The sequence below is a fragment of the Carassius carassius genome, chromosome 39, assembly GCF_963082965.1.
Source record: "Carassius carassius chromosome 39, fCarCar2.1, whole genome shotgun sequence".
NCBI lineage: Eukaryota > Metazoa > Chordata > Actinopteri > Cypriniformes > Cyprinidae > Carassius > Carassius carassius.
This window is the reverse complement of record NC_081793.1, coordinates 9,941,366-9,959,924: the sequence shown is the minus strand read 5'-3', so window position 1 is coordinate 9,959,924 and position 18,559 is coordinate 9,941,366. Positions and strand designations below refer to the sequence as shown.

The 18,559-nt window shown below is 36.8% G+C and overlaps 3 protein-coding genes across 5 annotated transcripts in view; all 3 read right to left on the bottom strand.

Annotated features, from left to right (window-relative positions):
• med1 (mediator complex subunit 1) overlaps nt 1-6,103 on the bottom strand; it is a 124,640-nt gene extending 118,537 nt beyond the window's left edge. For 2 of the 3 annotated variants that reach the window (XM_059530664.1, XM_059530666.1), the window contains exons 1-3: nt 5,788-6,060; nt 3,094-3,200; nt 2,899-2,977 (exon numbers count right to left, since the gene is read on the bottom strand). In XM_059530664.1, the coding sequence (XP_059386647.1) occupies nt 2,899-2,977; nt 3,094-3,200; nt 5,788-5,854 (253 nt within the window). In that variant the 5' untranslated portion in view covers nt 5,855-6,060. Of the gene's footprint in view, nt 1-2,898; nt 2,978-3,093; nt 3,201-5,787 lie in introns of all 3 variants that reach the window. The other variant, XM_059530665.1, reaches the window with a different exon arrangement.
• A 4,694-nt stretch (nt 6,104-10,797) lies between these two features.
• LOC132120904 (uncharacterized) lies at nt 10,798-15,272 on the bottom strand. The gene is made up of 8 exons (XM_059530126.1): nt 15,200-15,272; nt 14,969-15,094; nt 14,755-14,838; nt 14,361-14,447; nt 13,761-13,996; nt 13,397-13,556; nt 11,168-11,274; nt 10,798-11,001 (listed from the first exon to the last, which is right to left on the bottom strand). The coding sequence occupies exons 1-8, from the start codon at nt 15,270-15,272 to the stop codon at nt 10,951-10,953; spliced, it is 924 nt and encodes a 307-aa protein (XP_059386109.1). The 3' UTR covers nt 10,798-10,950.
• On the bottom strand, nt 15,210-17,411 carry LOC132121019 (uncharacterized). Its single transcript, XM_059530215.1, has 3 exons — nt 15,599-17,411; nt 15,400-15,480; nt 15,210-15,311 (listed from the first exon to the last, which is right to left on the bottom strand). Exon 1 carries the CDS (start codon nt 17,388-17,390, stop codon nt 15,615-15,617), a length of 1,776 nt encoding a protein of 591 aa, XP_059386198.1. The 5' UTR covers nt 17,391-17,411; the 3' UTR covers nt 15,210-15,311; nt 15,400-15,480; nt 15,599-15,614.
• Between the last annotated feature and the right edge of the window lie 1,148 nt (nt 17,412-18,559).

The following is an 18,559-nucleotide window of genomic DNA, read 5'->3' as shown; positions in this document are numbered from 1 at the left end:
AAAGCCCTGAATGGTTTAGCTTCTCAGTACTTGAGTGAGCTCATATAGTCCTTCACATCCACTGCAATCTCAAAACTCTGGCCATTTGATAATTTGATAATACCTAGACTATCAAAATCAACTGCGGGTGGCAGATCCTTTTCCTATTTAGTGCCCAAACTCTGGAACAATCTACCTAGTGTTATTCAAGAGGCAGAAACACTCTGTACGTTTAAATCTAGATTAAAGACCCATCTCTTTAACCTGGAATACACTTAACACACCATCTCATTTCTAGAATTCAAATCTGTTAAAGGAATGTTAGGCTGCATTAATTAGGTCAACCAGAACTGGGAACACTTCCCATAACATCCGTTGTACTCGTTACATTGTAAGAAGAATGGCATCTACACTTATATTAGTCTATTTCATTCATATTTCAAAGTCACCGTAGAAATCCAGATCCAGTCCAGATGGTGGATCAGCACCTGATGACGTCTACTAGGGCTGGGCGATATACAAAAAAAAAATGATATCTCGATATTGTCAAATTTTTTACGATATTCGATATATAGCTCGATATGTTTTCATTTGCATTTAAATAATAAAAAATAAAACATGATTTTCTTTTGCCCATTAAAAAAAAACAATTTAGATTAAACAGCTAATTTAAGCAGTTAAAAAATCTAGACCAAGAGATCACTTACTGCTTTTTATTAAATGAATACATGTAGGCCTATATGTAACTGAAGCAGTGCAAATTAAGTAACAGTTACAGAAAGTGCATTCTGTCAACTTTTTAGTGCATGCAATTCACAATTTAAACTATGCAACTGGGATAAGTATTTTATTTTAAATTTTTTAACAAGTTTTTAAGCTAAGAACACAAGTCTGTCAACTGTCTGCGGTTTTAAGAGAAGCTCTGTGGCATGAAACTATGTTCCTACTGACACTAAAAACCCTCTTAGATGGGGAGCTAGTTGCTGAAGCACATAGCTATTTCTTACATATAAATATATATAAATGAATACCAAAGACTTTTGCATTCTCTCGGTCTATATTATGGAAACTGGTAAACATATCAGTGAAATTCCCCAATAGTAATTCCAAATAGCCATAGCCTATGTTTCTCTATTCAAACATCAGCGGTCGAGTAAGTGCATTTATTTTGCGATCACTAATGCAAACAATACAGTTGAGATCTCACGACAGAACACAGACCGGCTGAACGACGCTTTCATTAGATCGCTCAATTCCAGCTTGTTAGTGTTTTCAGATTATCGTCGGCGGCTCTTCCGCAATGAGGAGTGAGCACGTGCACATGGTTGCCAGATTGCTTAAAATAAGCAAACACCGGGCAGAAAATGTATCCTTGTAACAGTGGAGCTCTGATTCGGAGATTTAAACTCTTGTTATCTGGCAAACGCTATCATTAAAGCTCTCGTAGTAGAGGGGCGTAGAGCAGTCAGCAGTTACAGGTTCCTTTTTTGGACATTCGGCGCGTTCTTTTGGGAAAGTATGCTTGAATTTGACATATTCGATATTCCCGATATATTCAAATTGTACATCGTCGTCAAAATTATTCCGATATTATCGCTAATATTCGATATATCGCCCAGCCCTAACGTCTACATCCCTAAATGTCAGCAGAGACCATGTCAACTAGATGCACCCAAGAGACAGATCCCTTGCAAAGACCTTGGTCACCTCGATGACCATCGGCAGAAGACCACAGGAACCAGACAAGGCATTTGCACCTGTGTTGCAGCCTGGAATTAAACCGCACCACACTGGTTTTGTCTGGCCAGAAGAGAACTTGCACCCTGAATGAGCCGGGTTTCTGCCAAGGTTTTTTCTCCATTTCTGTCACTGATGGGAGTTTTGGTTCCTGTCACCTTTGGCTTAGTTGGGGACGCTTGACTGATTGCACATAGTCAAGTCAAGTCACTTTTATTTATATAGCGCTTTAAACAAAATACATTGCGTCAAAGCAACTGAACAACATTCATTAGGAAAACAGTGTGTCAATAATGCTAAATGATAGTTAAAGGCAGTTCATCATTGAATTCAGTGATGTCATCTCTGTTCAGTTAAATAGTGTCTGTGCATTTATTTGCAATCAAGTCAACGATATCGCTGTAGATGAAGTGACCCCAACTAAGCAAGCCAGAGGCGACAGCGGCAAGGAACCGAAAATCGGTGACAGAATGGAGAAAAAAACCTTGGGAGAAACCAGGCTCAGTTGGGGGGCCAGTTCTCCTCTGACCAGACGAAACCAGTAGTTCAATTCCAGGCTGCATACAGTATTGGAAGAGAACTGAACTGGATGATGACATCACTTAATCACCAATGAACTGACTTTAGCTAAAAAATACTCTGCTATGTTCTTCCTGCATCATTGACAAACTATTTTTCTGTTTGACTCTGTAAAGCTGCTTCTTTTTACACAACCAGTATTGTATAAAGCACTATAAAAATAAAGGTGACTTGACTTGATTATTATAACATCCATTCCATGAGGGAGGGAGTAAGACGTTGTGTCCATCCTTCCACAACACAGAACTACCCAATGAAAGGGCCAGGTCACTGTCCTGAATCAGTGGAGCAAGCAGTCTCCTCTTATACACATATATCAGGGAGAGTGGCATCCAAATTTCACTCGCCAATTCTCATTAGCCTTTTTCTGAAGTATCAGAGGTATTTGGTGCTTCCAAGTGTGACCCCTTAATGGTCACTCCATCAAAACAATGTCGCATTCCTTCCATCAAGAAACAGAGGTTACAATAGTAACCAAGAAGTTTTATACCATGACAAAATAAATATACAAATGTAAAGATAGAATTCAAAAGGATGGAAAAAATATTAAAATGGTTATTAAAGCACTATATCTTAGAGCAAACTGTATTGATTCAAATTCACCTTTTAATGCCCTTTGAAGTGTCTCTAAACAGTTGAGCAGCAGTTGGTGTCCAGCTGTATTAGTGACTCCACGCTTTTCCTGAACAGCCAATAAACATGTAATAATAATTATAATAACAACAACAAAATGATCAACATAAACAAAAAACTATAAAGAGATTTATGTTGTTTTATTTTCTCATCAGAGGCACTTACCATAGCCTGCCGCACCACTTTGCTGGTCTCCTGCCAGGACCGGGAAGAGTTGTGTTTGCCATGGAGCCTTTCCAGCAGGGCTGTCATACGACTGTGTTTCTCTGACTCTGTCAACAAGTGCAAACAAAATTATAAAAATATAATTCCTTTAATGAGGGAACATTTTAAATCAGTGAAGCACAATAAAACATGAAATAGAACTTAATTGTCAAAGATGCTGTTTTGAAATATGGTTTTCTGTGGGCACATAAAGCAGCCAGTCATATAGTGCCTAGTCTCGCATAGCCAGACCCTCATACTGATGGCAGAAGGTCCGGGAACCTTGGCCGCTTTGAATGGCCAAGGACCCCCCAAGAAGATATATGTCTTTTCTGTGATGCGTCATGTTTAGAGGCGTGGAAATGTCCCCACAATAACACAAACTCTTAAATGTATTTTAACGATTCTATTCCACAAACTTAAAATATTTCACATACTTTTGAAAATCCAGCGTTTAGTTGATCCTGGCAAGTGCTCATTGTCACAGTTGTAAACACGATGGCTTTCTTCTAACATGAAGGGGTTTGGAGTCACGGCATATTTATTTTCAGGCATACACATACACACATATACTGTATATATTTTTTTAAATGACAAAAACTCCCAATAATACTTATAAGATGATAATAATATGAATTCTACTAATAAGCACATTATAAAATGCACTAAGGATTAGCGAGTTACTGGACTCATCAATATTAATCAGGTTGTGTGCGTTCGTTTGAACTGATTTGCTGAAATCAAAACAGGGACGATAATAGGTGAGCACCAGCCTATGAGATTGCCGTTTGCGCAAAGCTCCGCCCACTACTGGAAAACCCGACAGTTCTTAAAAGCTGAAAAAAAAAAATAATAGGAACTCCATTATTTTGATAGGAAAATACGAGAAAGTATATCGTTTACATGCATCGTATCAACTCTCTAGATCAATAATTATCAAAAAAAATGTTGAAATTTGTACTTTGGTTAGCTCTAAAGGGGTAATTTAGAAAAGGGGTGTGGCCAAACATACCCCAAAGCCTATGAAACCTAAACGAAAACTCAAAACTTTATGAAACTTGGTGAAAACATGTAACAGGTGACTCTTAACAAGCATGCAAAGTTTCACGGAGATCTGACTATAGGTGGCGCTATAACAGTAGAAAAGGTCTCAAAACACAAGATTTATATGGTAAATGGCCTCAAATTGTTTGAAAATGCTCATATATATTCACACAAACACTAGATCTTCATATCATATGATAGATCTCCTCATTCTGAACAACTTTGCCTCTGGGACCAATGTTGTCAATAAAGCTGTTAATTAAATATTCAAGATTATTTTAAAAAGTTTCTTTGGCAAACTTGTCCAAGGGTTTAAGCTAAAAATCAATAAAACCACTGAAGTACAATTCTCTAGACTCTGAAGGTCAATAGTTATCAAAAACATGTTGAACAATTGCATTTGGACAACTATAAACCAGTAATTTTATAATATGTTCTTTGCATAGTGTACACAAAGGCCTATTAATAGAAACAGAAAGCCCACAAATTATCAAAACTGTAAAATAATGCATCATTTCATTGTAAATAAGCATGCAAAATTAAAGAGGGCAAAAAAAACCACTTAAGAGTTATAAAGGATTAACACATTGATGTATGAGAAATTGCCATTTATAACCACTAGATGGCAGCGGAAAACCACATTCAGCTAACATTCGGCTCATTCAGCTAACTTAAACGGTACTGTTGAAAAGATTTATGAATTCATGCCTAAACAATAAAAAAACACTGTTACAACATTTTAAATCTCATTGAGTTAAAGTTTTCCATTTTGTTCATACAGACATATCAGTTTTTAAAATTTTGCCACATTATGATTACAGTGAACCTGAAAATGACATCTAAACTCTTAAGAACTAGTTTAATCATTTAATTTCAGTGCATGTGTCTGTCTGTCAGCCTATTCTCCATTTTGGATGTGTCATCCATACATCCAGGTTGGCCGAGACCACCTCAGAGGCCTTAAATGCTTGAACCCCGTTAAATGCTGCTTGCAGCTTTAATTGTATTTATTTTTTATTTTTTTTATAAAAGATCAAATGAAATAACGATGCAGATTTATTTCCACCGCCTTCTTTGACCATATTTACCAAGGGTATGAATAATTTTGAGCACAACTGCATACACGTCAGAGTGTAAACCGAGCCATAAGCAGTTACATCCTGTAACAATTGACAGTCAAAAATCCCTATTAAGGAAGAAAGAAAGAAATTGACCTATATATATTTATATATACACAATACACACACACACACATATATATATATATAGTAAAATGGGTTTATGATGCCTAAAGTTGTGTGCTAATAAAGAACATATGCTCCCCTTGACGCCGCTTACTTGAACCATGCATATGACTGAAATTGCTGTCAAACGTTATTTCCAATTATAACAATAATAATATAATAACACGAACGTAATCATGTAATTCATGATTTCTATATATTTATACAATGGCATTTAAGTTAGCCTTCATAATATATTACAGTAAGATCAGCAATGGTCTGTGTCTCAAAAAGGCACTAAGGTACATTCATAGTTTACTCAGCAGAATTTCGTTTCCAATGCATAATCCATAATGGACTAACGTTACGTGAATTGTGTGTGCCGTACCGGATCCATCCTCCGATCGGAGCCGCTCGGCGTCTGCGCCTGGACTGCTGCTCGGCACCGCCGCCATCTTCAGAACTCGACCACAAGCACAATAGTTGACCCGATACCTGTAAAGCAGAAAGACGCTCTCAATACTACATCAGGGCACCGTCGTGTTTAAATGGTTCAGTCCCCTATACAGCGAACAAAGCGTATTGAAACCCGTAGAAAACCCCGTACAACAATGGAGAACATTGACCGAGAATGTAATGTCGTCGTCGTCGTCGTCTTCTTCTTCTTCTTTTGGAGTTTTATGACGGGAAACAAACGATACGTGCATTTCTGCCACCTACTGGGCTGGAATGTGGACCATGGATGGAATAGGAAGAATTAAATAAAATTCGAAATCCTTTTAAACTGATATACTTTTTTTTTTTAAGTATGTCGTTAAAGCATTATATATTTTATAATGATTCAGGCCATTATTCAACAGAGTTTTAAGTATAATATTTTATATCCATATTTCTTTTCATTCTTCCAACAGAAATGCTCTTTTATTATCATAACCAGAACAATGTAATATTGCATGATATACTGCTTCTGGTAATCCACACAGACTACAGTTCCCAGACTTATGCTTATTCATTTTATACTGGGAAAAGTTTAAAGCAGTATGTCCAGTGCGAAGTCTTGTAATAATTTTATCTTCTCTTCTACTACCAAAATTATGATATCTACCTCTCTCCTCCTTATTTCAAACTTCTTGCCATCTCATTTTTATTGCTGTTCTAATTTTAACCTTAAAGGGTTAGTTCACCCAATAATCAAAATTACGTCATTAATAACTCATCCTCATGTCGTTCCAAATCCGTGAGACCTCCGTTTATCTTCGGAACACAGTTTAAGATATTTTAGATTTAGTCCGAGAGCTCTCAGTCATTTTCAGATTAATGCTTATTGGAGACGTGAACCGTTTTAAAATATTCAATTCGATTTGTTGAACTGGTTCAAGAAGATCCGGTTACATCGAATGATTCGTTCGCGAACCGGATATCACTACACTTCAGAGTTTTGAACCCTCTCACAACAGACACGGAAGAGAAGAAAATGATGAATAAAGTCACAGTTTTTGCTATTTTTGGACCAAAATGTATTTGTGATGCTTCAAAAAATTCTAACTGACCCTCTGATGTCACATGGACTACTTTGATCATGTTTTTCTTACCTTTCTGGACATGGACAGTATACCGTACAAACGGTTTCAGTGGAGGGACTGAGAGCTCTCAGACTAAATCTAAAATATCTTAAACTGTGTTCCGAAGATAAACGGAGGTCTCACGGGTTTGGAACAACATGAGGGTGAGTTATCAATGACATAATTTTGATTATTGGGTGAACTAACCCTTTAACTTCTTCTTTGCTTAGTGGAATAATAATTTCTATATGTGATAATTTCAGTGCCTTTTTTTTTTTTTGAAAGGATCCCCATTAGCTACAGCCGTGCTGCAGCTATTCTTCCTGGGGTCCTGAAAAATATATACATAAACAAAAAGAAAAATAAATCATTAAAAATACAACAAATAAATGGAAACGGTAAATACACATACACATATACACATACATATACACATATATACACATATCAAAGTACATATGTACCCTCATACGGGCATGAAATATACACATATATAAAAGCACATTCATACACATACGCCTATATATATACCTACACGTTCACACACAAAATAAATAAATCTAAACAGTCAGATGTATTATTTTGATAGATGCTGTTTTACATATAATTTAAATTTATTGACATTGTTAGTAAGTATGATATGCTTTGGTAGTTTATTCCATTCCTTCATACCTCTGAACATAACAGTGTTTTTTACGGCATTTGTTCTTGCTATGTGTAAGGTGAAGTTGCCGTTAGTTGCATGTCTGGTACTATACTGATGATTGTCTACACCTGTTTTGCTACATGATCCGCAACCTCATTGCCATCCACTGCCACGTGTGCTGGGACCCACAGGAAACATATTTTAATTCCTATCTTACTCACTCTATATATACATAAAAGAATTTCATACAAAATATCTTGTCTTGAAGATCTTCCACTGATAAGACTTGCTAATGCAGAGAATGAGTCTGAACACAGCATTCATTGGCCAAGTATCCTCCATCCACCTGATAGCTAATAATATTACTACCATCTCTGTAGTGTAAACTCCTACTTGATCAGTAACCCTTTTTCCAATTTTGATTTGATAAGATGATACAGCTGTTGATACAGCTCGTCCTGTCTCGAGATTTTTGGAACCATCATTAAAAATTTAGATTGCGGACTTGTAATGCTGTTCTAGATACAATTTAACCATAACATCTTTTGCTAGTACTCTATTTTTATATTTTTATTTTTGCAAATTAAAGTCTACTAATGGTAAAGGAAATAACCAAGGTGAAATGGGTGACACTACTACTTCGGGGCTCATTTCTAGATTCATTATTCCGCATGACTGGGCTTCTTCTTCTGCTATCCTTCCAAAACTTCTAAACTTGTCTGACTTATGTTCCCAGCATTTTCCCAATACTTTTTTAATTGGATGAGTTTCATCATGTCCCTTTACAGAAATCCAATAAGTCAACATCAACTTTACTCTTCTAATATCAAGCTGCAGCTCTCTCATTTCTACCTGTAAGGCAGGAATAGGAGAAGATCTAATCGCTCCGCAACATTTTCGTAATGCTCATGACTGTATCATTTCAACTTTCTGCAGCAAACTTTTCGATGCTGACCCATATGCTATACATCCATAATCGATAGTTGACCTAATGCAAAAATTTTTTTTCCTAATGAATGACGTCTGGCACCCCAATCTACCCCGCTAAACATCTTAATATATTTAAGACTTTTTTTGCATTTATCTTATATATAAATTACAAATGTCAGTTTTTAATCAAACCATACCCTCAAATATCTTATCACATTCACTTGTTCTAAAGGTTTACCATATAGCTTTAATCTAATATTAGGACTTTCTCTCTTTTTTGAAAAACAAATTACCTGTGTTTTCGACACTGATAAACAAAATACCCATTTATCTGTACATTTTTCTACTTCCTTAATTGCATTCTGCATACTTTTAACCACATATTGAACATTCTCACCCCTCTTCCACAGAGCTCCGTCATCTGCAAACAGAGACTTGGAAAATGAAGGTCCTACCCTAACTTGAATAGATCTATCTAAAAGAAAACTATGAAACCAGTTAAACATTCTTCCTCCAATATCCATATTATCCAATTCAATTAGAAGTCCCTCTTTCCAAACCATATCGAATACTTTTTCCACGTCTAAAAATACCCCTAGGCCATCCTTAAAAATAATCGTGTTTGCCGTAACCCAACCGACCCTGTCAATTTAGCACCGACGTAATTTTTTTTTTTTTTTGCTTTTAGTCCGACTGACATGCCGATTGTAAATTTGCGTTAAGACCGACCAATTTTTTTTTACTCTTCAAACAACTAATACAAATGCAATAAAATACTATTAATTATATTTAAGTAAGTATTGTAAATATATAAATTGCCTTGGCCTACATACAAATGAAGGCTATCTTCTTTAATAAAAAAAAAACCCTTGACGTCATCTACATTTACATGGATGTCACACTATGGCCTGTGCGTTCCAGTGTTGCCAGATGTACGATAATTATCGTATTTGTACGATAATTTTTACCTCTGTACGATGTACGATCAATAATGAAAAAAATCCCTTAATGTACGATAATTTCAGAATTCTATGAAAATAGAATTCTATGAAAAAGCCAGGAAAGTTTTCTTAACGTTCTCAGAACGTTAGTTTTTGGTTCCCAGAACGTTAGTTTTTGGTTCCCAGAATGTTTTCTGAATGTTAGTGTTTGGTTCCTAGAATGTTCTCAGAACGTTATTTTTTGGTTTCCAGAACGTTATTTTTTATGGTTTGTTTTTGGTTAGCCAGGAAAGTTTTCTTAACGTTCTCAGAACGTTAGTTTTTAGTTCCCAGAACGTTACTTTTTTATGATTTGTTTTTGGTTAGCCAGGAAAGTTTTCTTAACGTTCTCAGAACGTTAGTTTTTGGTTCCCAGAACGTTAATTTTTGGTTCCCAGAATGTTTTCTGAATGTTAGTGTTTGGTTCCTAGAACGTTCTCAGAACGTTAGTTTTTGGTTCCCAGAACGTTATTTTTTATGGTTTGTTTTTGGTTAGCCAGGAAAGTTTTCTTAACGTTCTCAGAACGTTAGTTTTTGGTTCCCAGAACGTTAGTTTTTGGTTCCCAGAATGTTTTCTGAATGTTAGTGTTTGGTTCCTAGAATTACATTTTACATTTTAGCTGATGCTTTTTTTATCCAAAGCGACTTACAATTGCTATATATGGCAGAGGTCGCACGCCTCTGGAGCAACTAGGGGTTAACCCAGCTAGAAATGCTACGTTCCCAGGACGTTCTCAGAACGTCCCCACTGGTGTCAAGGACGTCGCCTAGTAACGTTGCGGGAACGTTCGGAGACGGTCATGATGTGGAGTTCTTTAAAGGGTCGGGGGACGTTATTTTGCGGACCTTCACAGAACATTCAGGACGTTATCGGAACGTTTAGGGGACCATGTTATATTTGCAAATGTGATGTTCCCAGAACGTTCTCAGAACGTCCCCACTGGTGTCAAGGACGTCGCCTAGTAACGTTCCGGGAACGTTCGTAGACGGTCATGATGTGGAGTTCTTTAAAGGGTCGGGGGACGTTATTTTGAGGACCTTCACAGAACATTCAGGACGTTATGTGAACGTTTTCAGAACGTCCCCACTGGTCTCAAGGACCTGTAGGGAACCAAACTAGAATTTTACTGCAAAAAACACTTGTTCTTTCAGAACTTTAAACAGGAATAAGCATGCACGTTTAACACATTCAAAGATAAAATCAGTCATTTATTTTGTGTGAACAAAAACAGATTATAAATAAATTATATATTACATAAATTATATATATATATTATACACACACACAAATATTAGGAAACAGTAATAACAACAAGAACACATATTTATATTCATTTTATGTTGCGTAAATGGTGAACAACAAATAACAAAAACAATAATTTATATTAAATATATACTGTGTGTGTGTGTGTGTGTGTGTGTGTATATGTGTATCAGTCACTGTCTCCATCCTCAGGAGGTGCCCGAAGTTCTTCTTCCGCTGCCTGAAAAAATTAAACATTATATTTACCAATCACTTCAACGACTTTTTAATTACTTTTAACTCCACTTTGTTTATAAGTACCGGTACTAAGTAAATAAATCAAAACAGTTATGTTATTCTAGAGAATAGAGAGAGAGAGAGAGCTCTCATTGAATAAAACAACTTACAGGTGTTGCGACCAACTTGGCACGGTGAGGTGCATGTTTGAGGGTTTCCCCTATACATGTATCAATTTCCTTTTCTGTGTGTTTCGGAAATTGTTTGGCACAAGCACCTAGAAGAGAAAAAAAAATGTAACAAAATAAATGTGAAAAGTCTCAGGGCTCAAAACTATGCTGAAAAGTTTTTACAAGAACAATAGTCACAGCTCCACCGAACAAAAATTGAAAAAAGAGACACTTAAACACTTAAAATGGACCATTATTATGACGTTATTGTTATACATTTTTAAATATGTAGACTAGGCTATTATAGGTATTTTTATAGTTTGGATTATTTTATATTTTTATTTTATATTTGTTATAATATCCCATTAGTCCTAATAGATGCGATTTCAACTATTTCTGTAGTACTTTCATAAAGAACACCGCTTTTTCACATAACGCAGTGAAGCAGCCCTGCACGAGAGAATAATTGATTCTATAATAAGAACTGATCAACCGTTTCAGCACCATCGCCTCGGACAGCACCGGGGAACGGCGCGATGTGGAAATAATATTGCTGATGACGCAATTGCCCTGCTCCCTCCAAAATGGATACAAATGCATATTCTACAAGGGGGTTAAAATAATCTAAATAAATATATGACGATTATCACTATTGACATAAAATGTGAAAATAAATTAAAAGTGTTACGCCATATTACAGTAGGCAGTTATGACATGCAAAATATGAATTTTTATTTAAGCGTTGAGCATTATAAACAATCAGACATGAATCTGATGAGCTCATGATGCAATAACCAATCATATGAGTTTAGATAAGAGTTAAGAAAAAAAACTGCTGGTTTGCGGGAGTTTTTGCCGCGTTCACGCCAGTGCCGCTCACCTCAGACAGAGACAGACACAATCTGGATTTCACTGAATTCACTCGTGGAAAACTGTATATGTAAGTGAGATATTAATTTATAATCCTATTGTTTTTTCCATGCTACTAAAATAACGACTTGATTTTGTAATCGGAAAAACTAATTAACTAATTCATAAATGGGTCTTGTGATAGTCTACAATAATTTGTATTTGTAATATTGCAAATGTTTTTGTGTTTTCGTGAAATTAAATATAAGCATAGGCCTATATGGTGTAGTTTACAGCTAGAGTCCTGCACGGGTTCGGGTACCTGTAGGTTTTTGCTCAAACGGATGAAAAATATCCACCTGTTTTGGATACGGGTGCAGGTCGGGTCGGACACGGGGGAAACATGGGTTTAAGACAATCACATGCAAACGTAATGCATATTTTTAGGAACACATCTACAAAAATATGCCTGTATTTCAAGTTGATAAAATAATTTTTAATAAAACAATTTAAAATCCATATCAGTTTATTTGTGTCCACGCGCCACACCGTCCCAGGAATCTATAACGTTAACTATACTTCCACTTTTAAAAATTCATCATAACCGCGCGCGCGATCTGCTTGCAGTCGTCGAGATGGATTCTGAGGAGTTTAAGAAAAGAATAGCTAGTGGAGGAGTTTGTAAAGTTGTCGACAATACGTCATCAAAAATCAAGTCCAATATGTGGGAGAAATTTGGAGTTAACTGAAGAAAATATTGTGAACGGCTTATTTGCTGCATGCATTTTCGTGTTCGGAAATGTGGAACTTCATTGCTGAGGAAGCACAGATAACTGGTTAAGTGAGGAAGCTCATTAAATAACTTCATATTCATATTTTCTCACAATATTTTGTCACCTATATCACAATGCATCTGTTATTTTCTTATTTTTTAAATTCTCATATTTACATTTACATTTATTTGTTTAGTTTATTTTAATAAAGTTTTGACATCCAAAAGTACACTTTATGAGCAATATGAATAAGTGAATAAGTAAAACTAAAACCATATGAAACATTTATGATTATTAGTGATGAAAACAGTTGTGCTTCTTCACATTTTTGTGTTTTTCAGGGTTATTTGATGAATGAAAGAAAAAAAAGCAGCATTTATTTGAAATGTAAATCTTAACTCTCTTTTCTGGCCAATTTAATGCATCCTTGCTGAATAAAATGATTTTTTTTTTTTTTTACTTGTTTTTTTTCCGTTTAGAAGTCAAAAACGAGAAAACAAATTATTCGAAGGTACAGGGTAAGTACAGACATTTTTCTGTTTATCATTTGCTCTTTAAAAAGTTGCATGATGAAGTGAAAAGAAGAGAGAAGTTTTGAAAAGCATACTTAAAACAATATGGTGGAGGGCTGTCCCAATGAAGGTCAGTTTTCCTTTTCGGCCTTTCAGGCTGTAATTTGACCAGGCCTCATTGGTGGCTATTTTCCGAAGGATTCTCCTCACAGCGTCTCCAATGTTGCTACCTCCCATCAGGCTCAAAAACTGTATCTATGCAACATATAAAGATAAATAAAGCAAATGTTAGTATTGCAATGCCACATGGAGCAGGGTAACTGCTGACACACAAGCAAATGCGAGAGGTGTATTTAATTCTGATAATTTAGCCTACATGCACACAGATCTACATTTTGAACTTAAAAATGTCACTTTTGTGACAAAAAGGTTACTGACCCCTGTGCTATATCAACATACCATCCTTTTTTTCCCTTCTGGGCCCTCAAGTTTTAATAGGAAAGCTTGCAGCTCCTGCAATGTTTTGCAGGGCCTCTCAATGGTCTCCTGTGGTGGTGTTGTGATGGTTGCCGGACCAGGACGATTCTGTTGAATAGCCTGGATCAGACGCTCAATAGAATTGGAAATATCTGTTGACATTCTCTCAATTGCGAGGAGCATCCGCTGCTCAGATTGTTCGATGAGATGCTGGAAATCTGAAAAATTTAGATGGGTGAGATGATGATGATGGAAGGGGGGGTTCATCTTGACATTTAGTTATTTGCTTAGTATTCAGGCATATGTGTGGTACTTCAAGAAATAAAATATAGACATTGGCATGACTGTATTGCCAGATGCAATAGCTGGTCTAATTTGGATAGTAAGTCAAGTCATCTTCATTTATATAGCACTTTTAACGATGCAGATTGTTTAAAAGCAGCTTTACAGAGATGAATGTATAATTTAAGGTAACAGAGATTGAGATTAGAAAATGCAGCCATAATCTTAATTTATTGAAGATTAAAAAAAAAACCATTTATCTTAACAAATGAATAGAATATCAACATTAAAAATGCATACCATGAAAAGTATTATTAGCTGAAAGATTTGGAAGGGATGGCTCATCTTCCTCAGGTGAGTGAGCTGTGATGTCAGTAGGTGGTTTGTCTAAAAACAGACATTGAAAGCATGCGATAAACGAAGTTCAGGGGAGTTGAGTACTTTTACACAAAATGCCATGACAAAAAATACCAACCTGCAACTCACACAATATAAGACACTCCAACCAAATTCAAAACATTTTTAAAATAGGATTTCCATTAGAAATTTGTTTGTACTGTATTTCACACAAAATAGCTTCTTCCCGTCAGCTGGCAATGCACTTATTTTGCCTGTTCACTAATTGACGCTGACGCACCACCATCAAATCAACACAACACAAGAAATTACACCAAAAGTTAAATCTGTTACTTACAACTTGGAGGCTTTGGGAGGCTTGATGGCTTCTGAGAGGATGTTGACATTTTTCTCCTTTTTTTGGTAGGAATCTCACATTCTCCTATTCATTCAGGATGAAACAGTTTATATATAGTTTAGTTTTATAGAGTAGTTTTCTCTGTAATCATGGCATGATTTTTATACATAAACAGTGGACTAATGCATGACAAAAAGCAATCGCATATGTTTACCTTCACTCTCGGTCCAGTATTTTGATGGTACTTTTTTTTTCCGCTCTTTTAGCACCTCTTCTTCTGTGCCCACGTTTGAACTTTCTACAGCTTTTTTGGCTCGTTCTCTGGCTGTCTTATAGTTGTCTAAGGACAGAGTAAATTTGAGTTGTCTTTTTAGTTTTTGTAATCATTTTACTGTGTAAAGGCAGTGTACTTTCATATGACTATATATTTATTCAGTTTTCTCACCGGTCTCGGAGAGTATTCTTATTTTGTGCCGCTTCCAGAGCTCCTTATCTGGCCTTTGGGAGGCCTTTGCCATGGCAGCAGCGTTTCTACGGGGCCAGTAGCAAATCAGAACCTAAAACATTTCAGGGAATATGTTATTTCCGGTATTACGTGTGTGTGTGTGTGTGTGTGTGTGTGTGTGTGTGCGCATGTACCCTTACCCCATTCACCTCCTCTACCCATAATGCAGGCGCCACAGCAATTGCATTTTCTTGTTCAAAAATAACTATGTAAAATCCAACCTACATTACAAACAGAAGAACAGACACTCCTTAGAAAAGACGGTCAATATTCAGTATATGAAATCTAAGTTAAGACATTAAAGCAATGACAGAAAAAAAAATAATACTAACTATGTACATATTTCCATATTTCATTAATCAAGGTCATGAAGGAGAGAAAAGACAACTTTGCGGCCATGCCCATCCTCAAGGATCATTGCCCTTCCTTGCAAGTTTGCCTTGTCCAGGATCTCCATCTTTGATGGACCACATACATAGGCTCCATAGATCATCGAGTCACATGGCTCGTAAAGGTACGACGTTAAGTGCGAGAATACTCTACATAAGAGCTTTCCGGAGTTGGTCCTCTCCAGAACTTCACAGCAGGATGTTGGGCTAACAATGTAAACATTATTAGGATGTTTCAATTGTATTGGTTTCTCTTCACTTGTTTGTATAGGAATCTGTGAACGTTCTTGGAGCCGTTTTGCTGCTTGGACTAGAACATGGTTTCCTGATCTAACCATCTTCTTCAGCTGGTGCATGTAGCTCTCAAACGCAAAGGCACTGCATTTGTCTAATGATCCATATGTGGTGGCATCAGCAGTGAGGTGAAGCAGTGAGTGCACATTGTACACTAGGAATTCTTTCCCATATATGTGCCGGCCTTGTTCTACAAAATATGTGAGGAGTTCATGGGCATACACATTGTGGGTTTGTGTTAAATGTGGAGACACTAGTATACACAAAGCCACACTAAAGGCCATGAAATGACTGTATAGGGTTTCTGGCAGGATTCCCCGGAGAACAACTTTGCCAGTGTAGAGCATAAACTGCCTGAATTCAGTGGCCTTCCACCTCTCCAATTCCTCCAGACTGCGTGGCTTCCTGGCAAAAATATGGGGTATGTCATTTCTCAAGTTCCTTAGCCTCTGATTGACCTCCCTCAGCTGAGCCGGCGATAGTCGTTGCCCCGACTTGCCCTGTGACCATAGTAGGAGCATTTTTCTCATCACTCCCAGGCAGCACTGGTGCATGTAGTCAGCAGGGAAAGACTTGATCATGTCAATTTGGAGATTGCTGAAAGGGGACACAGCATTTTCGTGATGATGTTCTGGTTGGTGTTGCTCTCTAAATGAGACATCGTTCCTCAAAGTGAGGTCATGCACTTGTTGGTAAGTGATGCGCCCCTCCCAGTTGCCTTTTTGGGTGCATTTGTCACAGCCATAGTAACCTGAGAATTGTTTGATGCACTTCAGCATGGCTTTTGCTGGTGCATCACAGGTAATGCATCTCAATCTTACATTGAGTGTTGTTTCTCCCCATGCAAAGCCATTCATTAGAATCATTTTCAGTTCATCTGATATGACTTTAATGAAGTCCAGTGATTTGGGCTTGGCCTCAGTGAGGGCAATGGTCAAAGGAAATGTGCTTGCTGGTTTTAGATGTACTGTGCAGAGTACAGGCCAGAAAGATTTACCAGTGCTCTTAAAGAGTGGCAGTCCATCTACATTGAGGGAAATCTCAAGCTCAGTGATGTCTTTTGCATAATTGTAGGGATACCGATTCAAGCACATGATTAATTGTTCAGTCACTCCTAATTTAATGCATTCCACACCAGACACCATTTGGCTTTCAACAGGATCCGTTTTTAATAATGTTTTAGTAGTAGATGGCAGGTGTTTATGCCCGTGATTCCTGAGAATTTTGAGCAGTTTTTCTGCAGCATTGTGCTTGATATTATATTCATTGATCCACCTCTTTAACTCCTCTTCTAAATTTTCAGTGGGCATATCAATGTTGGCAGTATTCTGAAAAAACTCTCCATCCATGTCACTACTGGAATATTCAAGAACCATATTCTCTGTGTCTTCTGCCATTGTATGTTGTAGTGATGTGACTGCACTGATGTCAGTATTGACAAACGACATTTCATCGCTGTCACTATTAGATTCTCCAGTCATTGCATTTTTTAGGCCTGGGTTCCAGATTGGCATAGTGTCCCTGGGATTGTGTGCTTCATTGTTTAGCACAGTACTAGGACCAGCTGCGTTAATGTGCACATTTCTCTTTTTCCGTTGTACCCTCTGCCATAGTCGTTTGTATTCTCTTTTCCTAGCTTCTGCAGGCATCCAGTTGTGTGACACAGCTATGTGTTTTTTTCTCTGCAAATGTGTACACGCATGTTATTTAAGTAAAAAACCTAAAGATCGTAAATTTTTAGGCAAATACAGTGATCTTTCACGCCACATTATAAGGTGAAAAACATCTTGATATAACATTGAACTTATCACATTGCTGTGAAATCGATCCCTTTTCTGGCATGTCAGCAATATGCTGTAAATTTGAAAACCTTTTTTGCAAAACAAGCCTACCTTCTGAGATGACATCATGGTAATCTGTCTGTAGGGCAGGGTCTGGAAAGCACAGAAAAGAGACAAAGTGAATTGAAATCACATATACGTCGACGTGGGACAATTTTATTTACACTTGTTACTTCAAAGGATACAGATGATATTAGATACAATGCCTGAATTGTGAATTGCCTAACCGGTTGTGCATTAAATTGTAATTTCTATAATTATTACTATAATTATTATTATTATTATTATTTTATTTTTATTTTATTTTGTTTGTGTGTTTTGTATTTATGTATTTATAGTTTGTTCTGGTTTTGTTATGTTTTGTTAAACATGGACCTTTATTTTCACCAAAAAGGCTTATTTCTTCTTTTTTTCTGCTTATTTCTAGGCTCTTTTTTTAAATGCAAGCGCAAACTGGGTGCTGGCTGTTTGGCCAGAATAAGCTCAAAGTCGTGCACCTCTAGAAGCGGAGTTTCGTGCAAAGTTACAAAAAATGCCGTGCACACATTTGCGCGAAATGGGGTCTCGCGCCCACTGTGATGGCGGCACCGTCGCGCTTGTGCGGAGGTTGAGGGACGCGCGCACGCTCACAGCCAAGCCTGTGAGAAGGCGCGTTAAATTTCAAATAAAGTATAATTTACAATAATGATATTAATTGTATTCATAATTTATTTTAAAGTAGCTAATGTTAACATGACAGACCCTAAAAAATTAATGAGCTTATCTGAAAAGGATAA